The sequence below is a fragment of the Rhineura floridana genome, chromosome 17 (genome assembly GCF_030035675.1).
Source record: "Rhineura floridana isolate rRhiFlo1 chromosome 17, rRhiFlo1.hap2, whole genome shotgun sequence".
NCBI classification, from domain to species: domain Eukaryota; kingdom Metazoa; phylum Chordata; class Lepidosauria; order Squamata; family Rhineuridae; genus Rhineura; species Rhineura floridana.
In genome coordinates, this window is record NC_084496.1 from 30,295,193 (window position 1) to 30,313,754 (window position 18,562).

Genomic DNA, 18,562 nt, shown 5'->3' on the forward strand with positions numbered 1-18,562 from the left:
CTTGGACAGCCGCTCCAAAAGAATACATAAGAACATAAGAAGAGCCTGCTGGATCAGGCCAGTGGCCCATCTAGTCCAGCATCCTGTTCTCATACCATGTTTGATGGCATTAAAAGTTGCTGAGAGATCAAGGAGAATTAACAGGGACACACTCCCCATCTCTCTCCTGACATAGGTCATCATACAGGGTGGCCAAGGCAATTTCTGTGCCAAAACCTGGCCTAAACCCTGATTGAAATGGATCCAGAAAATCAGTTTCATCCAAGAGAACCTAGGTCTAGTCTGCAAGCACGCTCAAGAGCCTTGACCAAAAAGGGGAGATTAGTAACTGGCTGATAATTATTTAAACTTTCTGGATCCAGGGAGGGTTTCTTAAGGAGTGCTCTAAGCACTGCCTCCTTTAAACAGGCAGGGACCACCCCTTCTCACAAGGAGACATTAATGAACCACCTCCTTGACCCAGCTGCCTGTCCCCCCTCTGCCACTTTTTATCAGCCATGAGGGGCAGGGGCAAGAGCGCCCGGACTGAACCAAGCACATTGTCCACATCCTCAAGCCTTACTAACGGAAACTCATCCCATACAACAGGATAAGACAGTGTTCTGGACACCTCTTGAGACATTGCGAGCAAGTCACAGTGAGCCACCACCTCCTTTGGCCTTGTTCAACCTGCAAAACTCTGCAGGGTGGCATAATGAGGATGTAATGGAAGCAGCTCAGGAAGGGAGACTGCTGGGCAATGAGGCAGGCAGCAAACCTGCAAGATCCCTGATCTGTCCCTATTGCCCAACACCAGGTACCAACATCCTGGGCCCCCACTCAAGGGGACAGGAAGCCTGCAGAGGGCGAAGGAATCCCTTCAGGCTGCAGCAACTGGCCCCCCGACCCCCGAGTCTAGCCTGATGCTGCACTGAGTAACCAGGTGGGCACAGCTGGATCAGACCAACTCCACCCTGATCTTCCCCCTAGGTCCCAGTAATACCGACTCGGTTAGCCTCCTCCTTAAAGCCAACCTGGCATTCAATAGCAGCAATCACAGATGTGAGAGCTGGCTGAGAGAACAACCACCATTCCTCAGGCTGGAGAGGGGGCCAGCACATACGATTTTGGAAACTACACATAGATTTTGGAACTCCCTACTGAGGGAGGCCCACCTCACCCCTTCCTTTGCCTGCCTGCTTGTTTTCTAGCTGGCTTTTGGCCAGGAAGGGCTGATGTCGATCCACTGAATGCTCTCAGCTGTTTCATCTGCTATTCCTCTACCTTATAAGTTGCCATGTTAACCATACAATAACACCTCAGTTGTATCCTCCAGGAACAAAGCTTCTTTTAAGGAAGGCTTTTTTAAAGGTGAAACTAACCAGCTTTGCTTTGCTCTGGATAAACTTTGAGGCTGGTGCCTTTGCTTTGCTAGGGTGAAACTGACCGCCTGTGCCTTTGCTTTGCATTAGAGCAGCCTTTCCCAACCAGTGTGCCTCCAGATGTTGTTGGACCACAACTCCCATCAGCCTCAGCCAGCATTGCCAATGGTCAGGAAAGATGGGAATTGTGGTCCAACAACATCTGGAGGCACACTGGTTGGGAAAGGCTGCATTAAAGAGATCTTTTGCTTTCTCCCAGAGCTGGGGAGGGAAGAATCCAATACGATTTAGAGGAGGGTGGGGGGGGGCTGGGTAGGCACCCTTTAAAGCCCCTGTTGAAGTTGCCCCACCATCCATGAGCAGGTGTAGGAACCTTTCCCTTTTCCTTCCGTGTTATCTCTACCTCTGGCACTAGAGTTTCTGTTAAAAAAGTAACGTCCAGGAAAGCATCTACGTTGTTAACTGAGATATTACTGTATTTTAAAAATTGTATTACAATTTTAACGTACTATAAGTTGTCTTGGGTATCAGTGAACAGAAAGACAGCATATATAAATGCCTCAAGTAAATAAATAAATAAATAAAAGGAGGCTGTGTGATCTTGTCATGGCCAAGCCAAAACTGCATGGCTGTGCCACCATCAGGGCCCAGGGCACATGTGTTCCAGCCCAGGGCCCTCCAAGGCCAGTTGCTAGAGCTGCAAGACTGAGCCAGCGTTACTGTGAGGGCTTCAGACGGAAGTGTAACAAAGCAGAACATCTTGTTCTGTGGATCAGACACAGGCAGAAGGCCAGCTCCTAGCTTTATGCCTGGGTTGGCCAACTGAGAGGCTCCATACATCTTGACAAAGGCAAGGGTTGATGTCACACAACCTTATTTCTTTCTGCACCTCAAGAGGGCGCTGCCAAGGTCTGAGCATATGCTGCCACACACAAGCTAAAGTCATAAGGTTCCAGGTTCAAGCCCCAGAATTCCTGACAATCTCCCATTCTTATCAGTTAGAGCAAACCTTTGCTACCCCTATTATTTTGTCAATGGAGAGTTGGCTGGCAGCCATCGCAGAGAAAGAAGAGGAGACTCTGCTGTCACAAAGCCAGAGCGGCTGGTTCAGCTCACATCTGAAGGACAGGTAAGCCTTATTCACCAAGCTGCGCCTCAGGTAGAACAAATTCTGCAAATACTTCACACATACTTGCAGATGTTATTCCAATCTGGTTGCTTAAAGCTAGCACAGCAAAACTCTAACGAGCAGAGAGAGCAGCGATATACTCCATAGAGCCTTTATCCGTAATTAAGTTTAGGCACTCCCAGGGCAGTGTGTCCTTGGTGATTAAATTGACAATTAAAATTCAGTGATGAAACAATCTTGCACCACCAAGAACAGCTGGTTTTTTGTTGTTGCTGGAAAGTAGACAAAAAATAAACTGTTTGCTTATATTTGGCATGGTTTGTTCTGCTTTTGCTAGTAACGGGGTGGGGGGCAAGCAATTCACGAAGAGGGACTCTCCTCCCAGATAAACTGAAATGGGGAGGGATTGTTGTTAAAAGCCAGTCTAGAAATACTGCAAATCAAGAAATAATCTTACTCAGCTCCCGCTCTGGCTTTCAAGATTTCATCAGGCATTTACGTTCAAAATTATCTTTGCAAATCTGAAGAGTAGAAGCTTCCTTTCAAAATATATATCAAATCTGAAATTCTCAAGATGAAGAATTCAACATTTGGTGTCCATTTCTACATTTGCATAGCATGACTAGAGAGTATACATTTCTGGGCCAGGATTATTTCATACAAACACGGTCCAGAGATGGAGCAGCAGTGTGGCAAGCTGGAACATTGGAGGCCTTTGGAGGCTCCCAATGGCTCCTGCAAGTGGCGGCAGAAGCTGTCCGGGTCATACATAGCAGCAGCAGTTCCTGGCCTGTGAGGGACTTCGCATCTGGCTGCTTCAGCAGCCATTTCCAAGCCACAGATTCAGCTGCACTTAGAACATCTGCAAAACTATGGGGAAACTTACATACACCTTTGCCTTGCTCTAGTAAGTACTGTCTATTTTACTGAATTTTAAATATATTGTAAGCCACCTTGAGTACTTTGGTTAGTAGGCAGGATATGAATTCTCCAAATAAATAATATAATATTCAGCAGTGTGGAATAGCAGAGGTGGAGAAGGAAGTAAAGGATTTGTACAGCATATAGAGATTCTGGATGGCGGAAGTCAGTATGTCATTAAGAAAACACAAATTACAAACCCTCTGGATGCAGGACATAGCTCCTTTAAGATTTCTATCACGTTTGTTCACACACATACTATATGTATACATCAAACAAAAACAGATAGCAATGACATCCCCAAGCCTTCCAAACTAGCAAAGAAGAAAAACAAAGCACAGGGATACAGAGGGATGAAGATTTGCAAAGACACGCTGGATAGACAGCAGGGGATAGACAGACAGACAGACAACCACCCGAGTTAGGCACCAAATTGCCTTATAAGCCTTTGGTGGGACTGCCAAGGCGTAAGTGCTGGCTTCGCCTTGGCAAAATACTTAAGACAGTAAGAATGACCTGGTTCACAACATCCAGACAAACAGGATTCCTTAAGCCCTTTATTTGTAAAAAGCTGAAATGCAAACCAAAATGATCCAGGCTCCTGAGCAGAGGAGAAGCAAGAATCTAATTTTATCAGCTAGGGAGTGAAGACAGAAGCAAAAAAGAACCAGCATCACGGACAGGACACAGGAAGACCAAAACATCTTCAACACAGGAAGACCAAAACATCTTCAACACAGGAAGACCAAAACGTTCTTCTACACAGGAAGACCAAAACATCTTCTACACAAGATTCATGATGGTGTCAGTACCCAGCAGTCATTGCCAGGATCAGGACCCCACACACAAGCAAGCTGCCTTGTTTTATGTGCTGTTCTGTTACTCTGCTACTGAAACAGCTACTGAAACAACTATCTTTCCATCCCACTTTGCTAATTCAGCAGTTCCTCCACTCTACAGAAGCTGTCCCTCTACAGCGATGTGTGGTGTACTCTGGTGCAAGCCACTGTGCAACTAGCCACAGCACCTCACGCAACAACTCTTCTTCTCTAAGGATGCATGCACCTACCAACTCAACACTGCACTGAAGGAGAACATGTGCGCACATGTGTGTGACTGTGTGTGTGCATGCATGTGTGAGATGGAGACCCTGTTGCACCCGGCATCCCCACAGTTCAGCCTTACTTTCCACTCCTGCCGTCACTCTTCCCTCTCTCCTTAGGGGGCGACAGAGCGCTCGATCCATGCTTCCTCTTCCTGGGCCTTCCTCGGCCTCGTCTCGCCAAGCTTCTACTTTTCTCGTCATGCTTTTCCCTTTAAAAAAACCACACGCTTGACTGTTAACCAAAAGCAACAAAAGCATAAAATTAAAAAAATAAAATAAAAAGCGGGAAACAAAAGTAGTTTAAAAGAAACTGGAAGAACCCGAAAACAACTCAAGAACCTGGATCCATCACCAAACCTCTAAGCTGACCTACTCAAATCCAAATCCTCCAGGAAGGCCGCTGCAAGTGGAGTGCCCACAAATCCAAAACACGGAGAGCACAGGTCACATTTAGGAGCCATGAAGTTGCTGCTCTGCTCTCAACATTTTTGCAAAGCTTGGTTCAAAACGCACACCAATATACCGAGGTAAACAAGGAAAGCCAAGATGGCGCAAGTCTACAGAAAGCAACAGCGCCCAACCAGCAGCCACAAAAGGTTGCCAGAAGGTCTCCAAGCCACTTACTCAGAGTCTCTCCGTCGCTGCAGCTTCATCAGCTCTCTTTGCTTTTCCTTGTATCTCCTCTGCAGCTCAGCTAGCCTCATCCTGTAGTCCAGTTCCATGGCATCCATGTTCTCAATGGCAGACTTTATGGAGTACATCTGAGAGGAGGGCGTCAGGAAGCCAGAAAGAATTGAGGTGGGGTGGGGGATGAAGAAGAAGAAGAAAAGGTGATGATAGTGCAACTCATTAAAATGACAGTGTGGCCTAGTCATTAAACTCAAAATGTGGTTCACTTCAAAATGCAACTGCTGGGGTGCTAGTAGGGACAAGACAGTCAACACATATCAACACAGCACCAAGCCTGCACTAGTTGCTTCCATTGCAGATTTGTTCCTGGAGTCAGTTTAATGTCCTTGTTCTAAAGCCCTAAATGACCTAGAACCAGGTTATCTGAAGGATCAGCTGCACCCACATAAAGCTACCTGGCCCCTGAGATAGGCTTCAGAGGGTCTATTCCAGGGATGGGAAACCTGAGCCCCTCCAGAGGTTGCTGGTCAACAACTCCCATTATCCCTGACCATTGGCCATGCAGGCTAGGGCTGATAGGAACTGCACTCCAACAACATCTGGAGGGCCTGACCTATTCTCCGGTCCATCACCAGTGAAGATTAGGTTGTGCTTTCCACAAACATTCATGGAGCCATCAGCACAATATATGTCACGTTCCTGTCCATGCAATGATCAAATCTAGAGTTCACTGGCTTCAGGAAAGTATCTTCAGATCATGACCAGGAATTATGGCTCAGAAAGATTTCTGCCTGAGTCTTGGAGAACTGCTGTCAGTGATACTGGGCTGGACGGATCAATGGCGATATAAAGCAGCTTTCTGTGTTTATGTTTCGCAAAGGTGACTAGAACAATTCAGAAGGTTCTCTTCCTTCAGCTGCATCTTGTCATTCAGGGTGTTCCCCCCTCCCCAAGACCTTGCTGCGATTACTATCCCCATGCCTCCCCACCACCACCTTTAAAAGCAAAGTTATTACAAAAGAACTACTTACTGGTTCATCTTTCTTCTGCATCCAGCTGTACTTTTTGTTGGGATTCAGTTCTCGTGGCAGGCGGATGTTTTTCAAACTGTCCATAAAGGGGGTTGAAAGGACTTCCATCAGCATTTGGGTGCTGGCAGCTAACAGACTCTCCAGGGTTGGACGGACTGGGAAGATCTCCAGACCTGCTTAAGAGGCAGTTAGGGCTTCACTTATTCAGAGAAGGATGGATAAGTTTCAGGGAAGAGTCTAGGCTACACCCACATGTACAATGACCTCCCTGTTTTCATAGTAAGGTTTTCAACGAAGCTGAATGGTGAGAGAGATGAAGGACTTCTTCACACAACACACCAACTATGAATTCACTACCATAGTTTATGTACTAAGATGTACTAGTGGCCACCAACTTGGACTGCTTTAAAAGAGTATTAAAGGTATCGTAGAACAGGGTTCCCAAACTATGGTCCATGGACCACCAGTGGTCTGTGAGCTTAATTCAGGTGGACCACAGTATGTTTGTGGTTGAAGATGCATTAAACGTTAATATTAATTTTTGTGTTTTATTTCTTCTTTTATTTCTTTTATTGGGTGATAGTCCATGCTAGTCCTACTCAAAGTAAACCCATTAATGGACATGACTACCTTAGGTTCATTAATTCCAATGGGTTTGCTCTGAGTAGGACTTAGTTAAATACAACCCATTGCATCTTACTGTATTACAATTTGTATTCCATAGAGTTTAAATTGTAATACAACAAAACACAACACACAAGAAACAAAAGCAGCAACAATTACAATCATACAGCTTCTAGCACAGCACGTTACACTTTCTACATCTGGCAAAAAAAAAAATTATTAAGTGGTCTGTCAAGACCCTGAGCAGTTTTCCAAGAGATCCATGGAAGGAGAAGTCTGGGACCTCCTGTCATAAGGAAAAGAGTACCAATGGCTCCTAGTGGCTCTTTATGTTCTACCTTCATTGTCAGAGGTGGTTTGCCTTCGAATACCAGTTGCTGGGAATCACAAGTAGGGTGAGTGCTTGCGGGCTTCCCACAGACATCTGGTAGGCCACTATGAGAACAGGATGCTGGACTAGATGGGCTTTTGGCCTGATGCAGCAGACAAGCTATTCATAGAATCATAGAGTTCAAAGGGTCCTATAAGGCCATCAAGTCCAACCCTCTGCTCAATGCAGGAATCCAAATTAAAGCATACTGATAGGTGTCCAGCGGTCTCTTGAATGCCTCCCTAGGTAATTGGTTCCATGGTCGTACCGCTCTAACATTCTCATGTTCACGGTTTCCCAGCAAACTAGAGTTTGAGCAAGCCATAATTTGCCTAGTTCAGACGTAATGGCAAATCATGGCATGGTGTGGGCCAAAATTTAAGGAGGGAACTAGAGCACTTAAGGAAAGTAAAAGGAAAGCCAGAGCAAGTCCAAGGCTCAGCTCCAAACCATGGTTTGGCATCTGAATCTGCTCACCCTCCTCCCATGCTCAAACCCTGCCCACTGACTTCATCACTGCTGCTGCTGCTGTGCCTTGAGATCCAGTCCTCCCTGCCCACCCCAGTCACTGCTGGGCTGGATGGCCTTTGGTCTGAACCAACAAAGCAATTCTTATGAAGGGACTTTGGTCTCCCCATCTCAGTCATGCAAGAGGCACGTCCCTTTTCTCTCCTTCGCTGCCCTGTTACACTCCTGGTACATTTGGGAGACTTTGAAAAAGAAGTTCTTAAACACGGCCCAGTGAATGGCCTCAGAGTGTTCATGGTCACAGCATTCTTGAGACTGAGCATTAATCGACTTGGGGCACTGCAAGAAGACTGTGCAAGTCTGTGGTTGGGAACATCGGCGGCCCTCCATATGTCGTTGGCCTTCAGCTCCCATCAGCCCTAGGCAGCATGACCAATGGTCAGGGATGATGGGAGCCATAATCCTGCAACATCCAGAAGGCCACCAAGGCCGCCATCTCTGGTGCTTAAGCAACTTTGGAGCTTTCTCTATAAAGAATGAATGAAGGAATAAAAGTGTTTGAGAGCTACCCAGAACAGGAAAGCAAAGGGCGAGGTATGTGTGTCTATGCGATAGCTTCTCCCATTCCTTAATCTTATCCAGGCCTTGTCCCTTGTCCTTCGCCTTCAGGAGGAGCCAAGGCTCAGTGGGAGAGTGCATGCTTTGTATGCTGGAATCCCCCAGTTCAACCCAGTTAAAAAGGTTCTTGGGTAGGCGGGAATGAGAGACCCCTGCCTGCTGCCCTGGACACCTGCTGCTAGTCAGAGGAGGCTGTGCTGGGCTAGATGGACCAATGGTTTGACTCTGTGTAGAAGCAGCATCAGGTGTTTGTTGAATGCCAACAGCAATCAGCCAGACATTGACAGCCCAAACTTATGCATGTTTACCAAGAAGAGGTCCCGCTGTGTCCAAGGAGGCTCGCTGGCTCTCCAGCACAGGAATATAGCGCTCAGCTCACAAACTCACCTTGCGTTTCCTGTCTCCTCTTCTCCAGCTCCAGCTCTGCGATTTCACTCAAGAGCGTGATCCCCTGCAGGAAGGTGTGCTCTGGTGACAGAGAAGAGGACACTTCCAAGTTCACTACCGCCTCTTGGGTGATGCTGTCACTGGTCAGCAACGAACACGCCTGAGGCAATTCAGCAGCTGCCGCTAAGGCATTCATGCCCGCTAGGGGGTCCTCCGGTTTGATGTCCAGGGGTGGGACTTGGCAGGAGACTGACTCGTTCCCATAGCAGGGCCTCGCCAAGATTGGCCCCTCCTCTTCCTGAAGCAGGCTAGGATATTCCCTTCCCCGGGGAGAGCTGACATGAGGCAGTTCAGTGGCAAGGGACGTTTCCTCTGCCTGTTCGCTACCACTGTGTAACAATGCCCCGTCATAGTCCATGTGGACAGGACAGATTTCAGGGCCAGGAGCAGCTTCCACTTGGCTCTCCATTTCTGCAGAGCAGGCCATTCCTTGATACACACCTTGGCAGTTCTGAAGAGCTGCTTCTTCATGCTCTGAGCTGCTCCGGTTTTTGCTGCGGTGCATGAGAAGGTTGCAGCTGCTCATGTCCTGGACTGGGTGAGCAACAGAGGCTGCCATGCTCAAGGCCTCCATATCCTGCTCGCAGTTGTCACCTTCCTGGTTTTCATCCATCTCTACCTCAGTTTTCACCCGCTCTTCCAAAGACTCCTCTTCCTCTGCAGCCTGCATGGGTTTGATGATTTTGGATGGGGAGAGATGGATTGGCTTGCCCTCTGGAGAAAGTGCCAGGCGCTCTCCATCCCCAGGGGGAAGTGGGACATCGGGGGCCAGGCCGTCTGCATCGGATGCTGCAGTGGGCTGAAGGAGGTACGGGTAGTGTCTTCTGAAAGAGGCAGGAAGGGACTGGAATGGATATCCCGATGGCATCTCTACAAGAGAAAGAGTGGCTGGTATCATGAACAAACACTGAGGAGGAGCGAATTCCATTCTCCCCTAAGGTGAATTCCTAAAATAGGGCTGGGCAGATCCCCTAGTTCAGCCTTTCCCAACTAGTGGGCCACCAGATGTTGTTGGACCACAACTCCCATCAGCCTCAGCCATTGGCAATGGTCAGGAAAGATGGGAATTGCGGTCCAACAACATCTGGTGGCCCACTAGTTGGGAAAGGCTGCCCTAGTTGCATCAAACAAGGGTCAGAAATCAGCAGCCATTAAAAAAAAACAAATCCTACAACCCTTATGAAGATAGGCTTGAAAATGTGCGAGAAGAAAGAATAATTGGGATGTCAATAGATTACAGAAGTCTCAACTAATTAATCATTATTAGTCAATTAATCAATTAAATTAGGAAAAAACAAAGAGTTCATTAAAAGCCACACACATTGCTTTTAGGTCAAGCATGCAATTGCAATCGGTATCTATACAGCAATGCTGACATGATGCTTCTGTGGTCCATTCCTCATCCAAGGGATGGATCTGTCTCATGGCTCCTTAACTCTAGCAATGCTGCAGCATTGTGTGCACTCAGGCTGTGCCATAAGCTCATGGTGGGAATTATCTTAGGAATGCCGCCACTTCTCTCTCACATAAGGGAGAGAATGTGTCTTTTATTTATTTATTTATTTTATTTTATTTTATTCGATTTCTATACCGCCCACAGCCCGAAGGCTCTCAGGGCGGTGCACAACATAGGATAAAATACAATAGAATCACAAAAACAGTAAAAGCATACATATTAAACAATTAAACGACCTGATATACATTAAAAGCTAAAAGACAGAATTAAAATGCCTGGGAGAATAAAAAGGTTTTAACCTGGCGCTGAAAAGATAAAAGTGTAGGCGCCAGGCGCACCTCATCGGGTACACTATTCCATAATTCGGGGGCAACCACCAAAAAGGCCCTAGATCTTGTTACGACCCTCCGAGCATCTCTGTGAGTCGGAACTCGGAGGAGGGCCTTAGATGTTGAACGTAGTGAACGGGTAGGTTCATATTGGGAGAGGCGTTCCGCTAGGTATTGTGGTCCCGCGCCGTGTAAGGCTTTATAAGTCAAAACTAGCACTTTGAATTTGGCCCGGAAACAGATAGGTAGCCAGTGCAAACGAGCCAGAACAGGTGTTATATGTGCGGACAGCCTAGTCCTCGTCAACAGTCTAGCTGCTGCGTTTTGCACTAGCTGTAGTTTCCGAACTGTCTTCAAAGGCAGCCCCACGTAGAGCGCATTGCAGTAATCCAATCTAGAGGTTACCAGAGCATGCACAACTGAAGCGAGGTCGTCGCTTTCCAGATAGGGACGTAGCTGGGCTACCAACCGAACGTGGTAGAACGCATTCCGTGCCACCGAGGCCACCTGCGCCTCGAGAGACAGGAATGGATCGAAAAGAACCCCCAAGCTATGAACCTGTTCTTTCAGGGGGAGTGTAACCCCATCTAGAACAGGTTGAACATCCACCATCTGGTCAGAGAAGGCGCTCACCAACAGCGTCTCAGTCTTGTCAGGATTGAGCCTCAGTTTATTAGCTCTCATTCAGTCCATTATCGTGGCCAGGCAGCGGTTCAGCACATTAACAGCCTCACCTGAAGAAGATGAAAAGGAGAAATAGAGTTGCGTGTCATCAGCATACTGGTGACAACGTACTCCAAAGCTCCTGATGACCGCACCCAGGGGCTTCATGTAGATGTTAAAAAGCATAGGGGACAGGACCGATCCCTGCGGGATTCCACAATGGAGAGTCCAGGGTGTCGAGCAATGCTCCCCAAGCCCTACCCTCTGGAGACGGTCCACCAAGTAGGAGCGGAGCCACTGCCAAGCAGTACCTCCAACTCCCAACTCCATGAGTCTCCCCAGAAGGATACCATGGTCGATGGTATCAAAAGCAGCTGAGAGATCAAGGAGAATCAACAGAGTAACACTCCCTCTGTCCCTCTCCCGACATAGGTCATCGTACAGGGCGACCAAGGCTGTTTCAGTGCCAAAACCGGGCCTAAAACCGGATTGAAACGGATCTAGATAATCAGTTTCATCCAAGAGCACCTGGAGCTGGCTGGCGACCACCCGTTCTAAGACCTTGCCCAGGAATGGAACATTCGCTACCGGTCTATAGTTGTTCAAATTATCTGGGTCCAGGGAAGGTTTCTTCAGGAGTGGTCTCACTACTGCCTCTTTTAAGCAACTAGGGACCACTCCATCTCTCAAGGAGGCATTTATCACTTCCCTGGCCCAGCCAGCTGTTCCAACCCTGCCAGCTTTCACTAGCCAAGAGGGGCAAGGATCCAGTACAGAGGTGGTTGGACGCACCAGTCCAAGCACCTTGTCAACGTCCTCAAGGTGTACCAACTGAAACTCATCCAATAAATGAGGACAAGACCGTGCTCCGGATACCTCATTAGGTTTAACTGCCATAATACTGGAGTCTAAGTCCCGGTGGATGCATGAGATTTTATCTTGGAAGTGCCCAGCGAACTCGTTACAGCGGGTTTCTGAAGGTTCTATAATATCCTGAGGACTAGAATGTAAAAGCCCGCGGACAATTTTAAAGAGCTCCGCTGGGCGGTTGAGAGATGATTTAATGGTGGCAGCGAAGTATTGCTTTTTCGCTGCCCTCACCGCTTCTGTATACAACTTAGTGGAGGCACTTACCAAGGCATAATTGCATCCGTCAGGAGTACGTCTCCATCTGCACTCAAGCCTTCTCCTCTCTTGCTTCATCGCTCTCAGCTCCGGAGTATACCACGGGGCTGCATGAGCTCTGCATGGGATAGGGCGCGCAGGAGCGATCGTGTCCACGGCCCGGGTCATTTCCATATTCCACAGTTCGACCAGGGTTTCGACAGGAGTGCCTGTCTTATCAGCCGGAAAATCCCCCAGAGCCCTTTGGAAACCCAGAGGATCCATTAGTCTCCGAGGTCGGACCAGCTTAATAGGTCCTCCACCCTTGCGGAGGGAAAGGGTGGCTGTACGCCTAAACTTCAGCAAGCGGTGATCTGTCCATGACAATGGGGTCGATAAAAAACTCCCCACCTCCAGATCACCATCTCCATGTCCTTTTAAGATGATACTTGCCTTAATTTGAAAGGGGGGGATCTGATTTTTAGTCAGGGAACATTTTTAAGTGGATCAAAATGCTTTTTAACTGATTAAAGCTGTAATCTTATAGACACTTACTTGAGAGTAAGTCCCACTGAATTTAATAGGGTTTACATATTTGCTAATTAAATTGCATGGGTTTTACCCTTGCTTCCATTTCAAGTTATTTTGGCCCAGCTAGCTACCCAGATGAACTGTCCATCCTTCTGAAGTCTTGTCATGCCTGGTGCCCACCTGATTTCACTAGCATCACTGGCCCAGGGACATGCATGCTTCCTGGGTCACTGGCCTGGTAAGTATGGGACTTACTTCCCAGATAAATATGAACAGGGTATCAACCTAGCCACACAAGTCTAAGCTGCTCAAAAGTAAGCACCACAAAGTTCAATGGAACTTACACCCAGGAAAGCGTGTGGGGTTGCAGCTTAAATATTCAAGCCCAAATGTTTTTTTCAAGTATTTGTTTGTTTTTTAAAGTATTCAAGCCCTTCCTTCAAGGTATTCCAGGCAGCATACATTGGATTATCACATAGGATTAGTGTACATAGGATTATCCCATTTTATCATCACAACAGCCCTGCAAGATAGGTTAGGTTGACACCGACTGGTCTGTGGTAGAGTGGGAATTTGAACCCAGGTCTCCCTTGTCCAAATCCAGCACTCCATTAACTTAGTCATGCTACCTCTCTAGTGAAATCCCAGAAGTCTAGAGCAACCTGGCAAAATCCCAGAGGCAGGATTTCCATTCAGACCGGTGTGTGTGTGTGTCAGGGTCAGTGCTCTGCCCTGTTGGGAGCGCCTATATCTCTGTACAGGAGAAACACCTGACTTGCCCTTCTCATGAGCCACCAGAAGTCCAGAAAGAAGAACGAAGCATCCTTTTTCCCTACTAGCCTCATTCCACAGGCATCAACAAAGCGCCCTGATAAGAGGAGAAAAATGGAATGCGGGTGCAAAACCTTTATGTGGACCTGGGCAAGCATTTTCAGCATCTCCTGAGTGCACAAACCAAAGTTTTAGGAGAGGCCCGGGCAGGAATACAAAGAAAAGACTCTCAGGCCCGAGACCTGATTTTCCCAGACACCAGGGTGACCAAGCGCCAGGGATTTTGCCAGCTTCTGCTGCATCTATGTCACATGAAAGCCTTTGCACTGCCTTTTCCATATGCTGATGTCTCCCTTAAGCCTTCAGTGGAGAGGGAGCACATTGCCTTGTTGGGGGGGGGGAGGTTTGAGGCAGGAGAGAGATAAGGAAGAAATCGGGAAAGGAAAGGGAGTTAGGGCAAAGCCCACAAGGGTGCTCCACCTCAGCTTGGCTCTCTTACCTGGGAACAAAGCCTGGTAAGGACCAGAGGCCTCTTTCTCCAGCTCTTTCTTCTCCATGCTCTCGGGTTCCTCCTCTTCTTTTGGAGGGACAGCGGGGGCCGGAGGCGGAGAAGCAGGGGGTGGGCTAGAAGGATGGGAGACGGGGGTAGCAGGGTAGGAGTAGGCTGGCTGCGTAGGTGGCTCCTCCATCTTTTGGATGACCTCGGCTTTGAGCACAGACACAGGAGAGGCCGTGGGAGACAGGGGAGGTGGACTCACTGCCTTGCTGTAGGACGCACAAGTGCTGGGGGACAGGATGGGAGGCTTCCGGTGCAAGAGGCCCGAACTGGAGGTGGCGAGGCCTGACTTAGTATTGTCCAGGCTCCGTTTCGATATCTTCTCTTCCATCTCCACCCGCTGCTCACTAGCTTTTAACCTCTCCTGTTGGGGAAAAAAAGAAAGGATGCTTAAAAAACAGTAGTTTCGTTACATGCACAGAGTCAATTTTGATATTATACAGAAATACGTTTGTCAAAATTTGCCACTGTGCAAATATCTACGAATAAGAGAGTGGCTACGTGCGCATGTAACATTAAAAAAAGTGTCGCCAACACAACACTCAGGGGTACACATGTGCCCACAGAGACTTCCCTGGTGCTACCCTCCCCTCCCCTGAAATTAGGCTTGAAAGAAGCAATCTGTTGCAGCCAACAGAATGGACTGCATTGTGCGCTTACTTGCAGGATACGTGTGGTGCCCGTAACAGTTTCTCCAATTTGCAAATGTGTCCACAGGCCCAAAAAGGTTGGTGACTCCTGCATTAAATAATGGTTTAGCACCAGGTACATGAGCATCAATGAGACCGAATGAAGCATCTGGCTTGCGCACTCTCCTTTTCTCCACCCATGCAGGCTGAAGGGGGACTTCTGTTGCATTTAGTTTCACTTTTAAAGAATTTTAGTTTAAAATTACATATGAACCAGGATCTTGGTTTTAGGCAAACTCTGATCAGTTTCATAATAAGCCAACTTCAAACCATGGGTTATGAAGCTGACTTATTAAAACCAGTCGGTGCTGAGGCCCACTGAGAACTGGGGCAGTTTTTCTGTAGCAGAGTACATGCTTTGCATGTGGAAAACTGCAAGTTAACTGAAAGAATGTCATCAATCAACATAGCGTGGTTGGGCAAGAGCCCAGTTGGCCACCTTGGAAAGCTGCTGTTGTCAACCACAGTAGACAACAACAGTTTAGATGGACCAATGAGCAGACTCAGGATAAAGCTGCTTTTAAGTTCTCCATGTGCTGAAGCTCACATAGCATTGAATTGTGGTCCAGGAACAGATGTTTCCTTTCTTCCATTTCCTTTCCGCACCTCACCTACCTTTAACTGATAGATACTAACATATCACACACTGCTGCAGGGTCACTTTTGATTCTCCCAATCCTTTTTTTAAAAAAAATTGCCCTTGGAACAGATTGTTCTGCTCACTTTCAAATGCTGTTATGCTGTTTGTAGGCAGGAAGCTGAACTGACTGGTTTTTAATATTTTAACCATTTTACAATATGTTAATGTTTTAATTGTATGCTGTTTAGTGAGAACTGCCCAGAGGACTTTGTTGATTGGGTGGTGAACAGATGTTCAAAAGAAATAAAATAATTTATTTTTATTCTTTGAAATAAAGTTTATTTCATGTCCACTAATACAAAATCAGCTGAGTGAGCTAAACAGAAAATGCCAAATTTGTAATAAGTCAGGAACATAAAATCATATTCTTTTAAGAATGTAGGGTTTTCCCCCCAATATTCAATAAATACTCTTCATTTTTGTACAAAAAATTTATGTCTGCCATATATAATATTTTAATTTTGGCATTGTGGCATATCCATACAATTTGTTTTCCCATTGCTGACAACTTCCAGTATCTTCCACAGCATATCTATGCTGTAGTAATATGATACTAACTCTTGCTGCCCTGGGCTCCTACTGGGAGGAAGGGAGAGATATAAATCTAATAAATAAATAATAAATAAATAATAAATATGCCAGAGGTATATTTTTTGTGAATGTGATTTTTTTAAAAAAAACACCCCAAAGGTTCTAAAGGAAATTTAATCAACAGCAATTTGGAACAAATATGGATTTATAGCCCGTTTAAAAGCAAAAAGGGGGAAGATCTAGATCTCTGCTGGGAGAAACTTCCATACAATGGGGACTACTACTGAAAAGGCCCTGCCTCTTTACTTGCCAGCCTAACTGACCTAGATGAACACAGGATCTGGGGCTGCTCTTAAGACCCAGACGGGCTCATATGGGTCCAGACCAGTCTTCAAGTGACATCTGTATATACCAGCCTTGCCCGTCCGGGTTCCCTCCAGAAGTTTTAGACTAAAACTCCAGTGATCAATGATAGCCAGGGATAATGGGAGTGGTAGTCCAAAATCTAGAGGCACTGGCTTGGGCAAAGCTGGTTGATCCTGTTTTGGAAAGTAGAACCTGAAGATTAATTTGGTTTTTAGAATGTTACTGCAGAGGTTAAGAGAGGTTGGCATTATTATAGCGGATGATGCACTTTGTCACAGCACTCTGGAGCCTACCACCAACTGTGCGCTTCTGTGCAACTCCATGGCATGCGCCGCCTGCTGCTGCAAGATGTACAACTCATGCTGGCGGATCAGCTGCTGGTGAGACAAGAGCTGGAGCTGCTGAGCATGCTGGAGGGAGTTCCTTGTAGGGGGGTACATAGCAGGCCAAAGAGGCGGCGCACGATCCATCAGCTCTGCTACAATTGAGAGAGAGAGAGAGAGAGAGAGAGAGTTAAATGAAATCACAACCTACTTAAAAAACATGTTTGGGGCACAAAGGACAAGAAATAAGCCTTCTTTACTTGGCTGATCACACGTAAGACTGCTTTCATACACCAAAGCCACACAAATTCTGCTCCACTCAGAATTCTATAAATTGTGCAGTTTGATAGATATGCATATATTTGCCCGTTTCGCATGATTTTGTTATACACATGGGCACAGAAGCCTGTTCTCTGGAAATCCTTCAGTCCCATTTCTGGCTTCTGAGACTACATCAAGAATTCCCTATAAACTTGGTTTTCCTTTGTTTTTTCAAAAATGGAGGGAAACGTGATTGTCAACATGCTGAATTCCACATCCAGCGCCAAGTTCCTTGCAAGGACACAATAACAGAACCTACATACACACATTACAAAATAGGAAGCTTCCCCACACAAAAAAATGTACATAATAATTTTTGAGAGGGAAATGCTATCATAAATACTCATCCCTAGGAAAAGAGTGATGTTTTAATCATATCCTGAAAAATAGTTTGCTCTAACAGTGTTAAGAGTTACAGGAGAAGCAACCCCTTGGCCTTCTTACCTTTTCTGCCAGCCCCCTAAGCTACTGTTTTTAGAGGGCTACTGAACTTTTAATGTGTTTTGTATTTTACTACTGTAAATCACTTCAGGATGTCTATGGTAGGAGTCACCATTAGTCCTACTCAGAGTAGACCCATTGAAAATAATGGACATGAGTAACATTGGCCCATTAATTTGGCCAATTAATTGGCCCTTCCAACTCTACTATTCTATGATTCTATGAATGGATCTCCTCTGAGTAGGATTTCATTGCATACAATCCACAACAAACTAACTAGAATTGGGGGTGTTCAGGGTTGTTATTAGGAGAGTCCCTACTTCTTTCTCCATAATGCAAGTTTTCTATCACTTCTTATGATGCGTTTGAACAAACAACAGAGGGGTGCATTCAGAAGAAAGATGCACCTGGACAGAAGGAAATGGGGCTTGAGCTTTGGCCCTTGAGACCTGAAGGTAGATCTAGTCTCCAGAGACTTCCACAGCACCCTTTGAGCCATCCCTCCTTGCTTAGGTACTCACCAAAGTGTGGCAGGTGTTCGCTGGGGATCACAACAAGCTGGCCAGACTGAGGATCCCTGGCAAACTGGTAGGCAGAAGGGAGTGCTCCCCCCATGCTAGCTGGGAAGCCGGGAGTCATGCCTTGGTGCAGAGAAGGGTGGCCGAACCCTAAGAGGAGAACTGTCATCAGAACAGAAACCCAACAGGCAAAACAGTTGCTACTGGGCCTTGAGAGGCAAATTAATACAGGATTTGACATGGCCAATCAACCCAAGCTGACATCTCCATGTGCTGAACTGGTGGTTTCAACACACAGCTTTAGAACAACTTAGAACTGTGTGAAGACGCAAGTTGCCTACATTAGGCTACAATCCTATGCACACATGCATGGGAGTAAGCCCCATGGGTCTTACTTCCGAGTAAACATTCATAGGATTGTGTTGTTAGTCACTTAGGCCTTAAAAAGAGAGAGAAACGGTCAAGTAGCTTTTGTATTAAGTTTCTGTGCCCTGGAAGCAATCCTTGCTCGCCACAGGTAACCAGATGGGAGACTGGCTATACAAGCCTGAATGATGTCCTTTTGAAAACATCAAAGCTTGAATGAAGACAACTGGACTGCACTATGCCAGTCATTTCC

General features: G+C 46.6%; 1 protein-coding gene across 8 annotated transcripts in view; it reads right to left on the minus strand.

Moving 5' to 3' along the window:
- TNRC18 (trinucleotide repeat containing 18) overlaps positions 1-18,562 on the minus strand; it is a 125,506-nt gene that overhangs the window by 46,892 nt on the left and 60,052 nt on the right. For 6 of the 8 annotated variants that reach the window (XM_061599385.1, XM_061599387.1, XM_061599384.1 and 3 more), the window contains exons 7-13: positions 17,947-18,093; positions 16,634-16,818; positions 14,058-14,478; positions 8,645-9,574; positions 6,178-6,353; positions 5,141-5,277; positions 4,597-4,725 (exon numbers count right to left, since the gene is read on the minus strand). In XM_061599385.1, the coding sequence (XP_061455369.1) occupies positions 4,597-4,725; positions 5,141-5,277; positions 6,178-6,353; positions 8,645-9,574; positions 14,058-14,478; positions 16,634-16,818; positions 17,947-18,093 (2,125 nt within the window). The remainder of the gene's footprint in view (positions 1-4,596; positions 4,726-5,140; positions 5,278-6,177; positions 6,354-8,644; positions 9,575-14,057; positions 14,479-16,633; positions 16,819-17,946; positions 18,094-18,562) is intronic. The other 2 variants (XM_061599383.1, XM_061599386.1) reach the window with 2 other exon arrangements.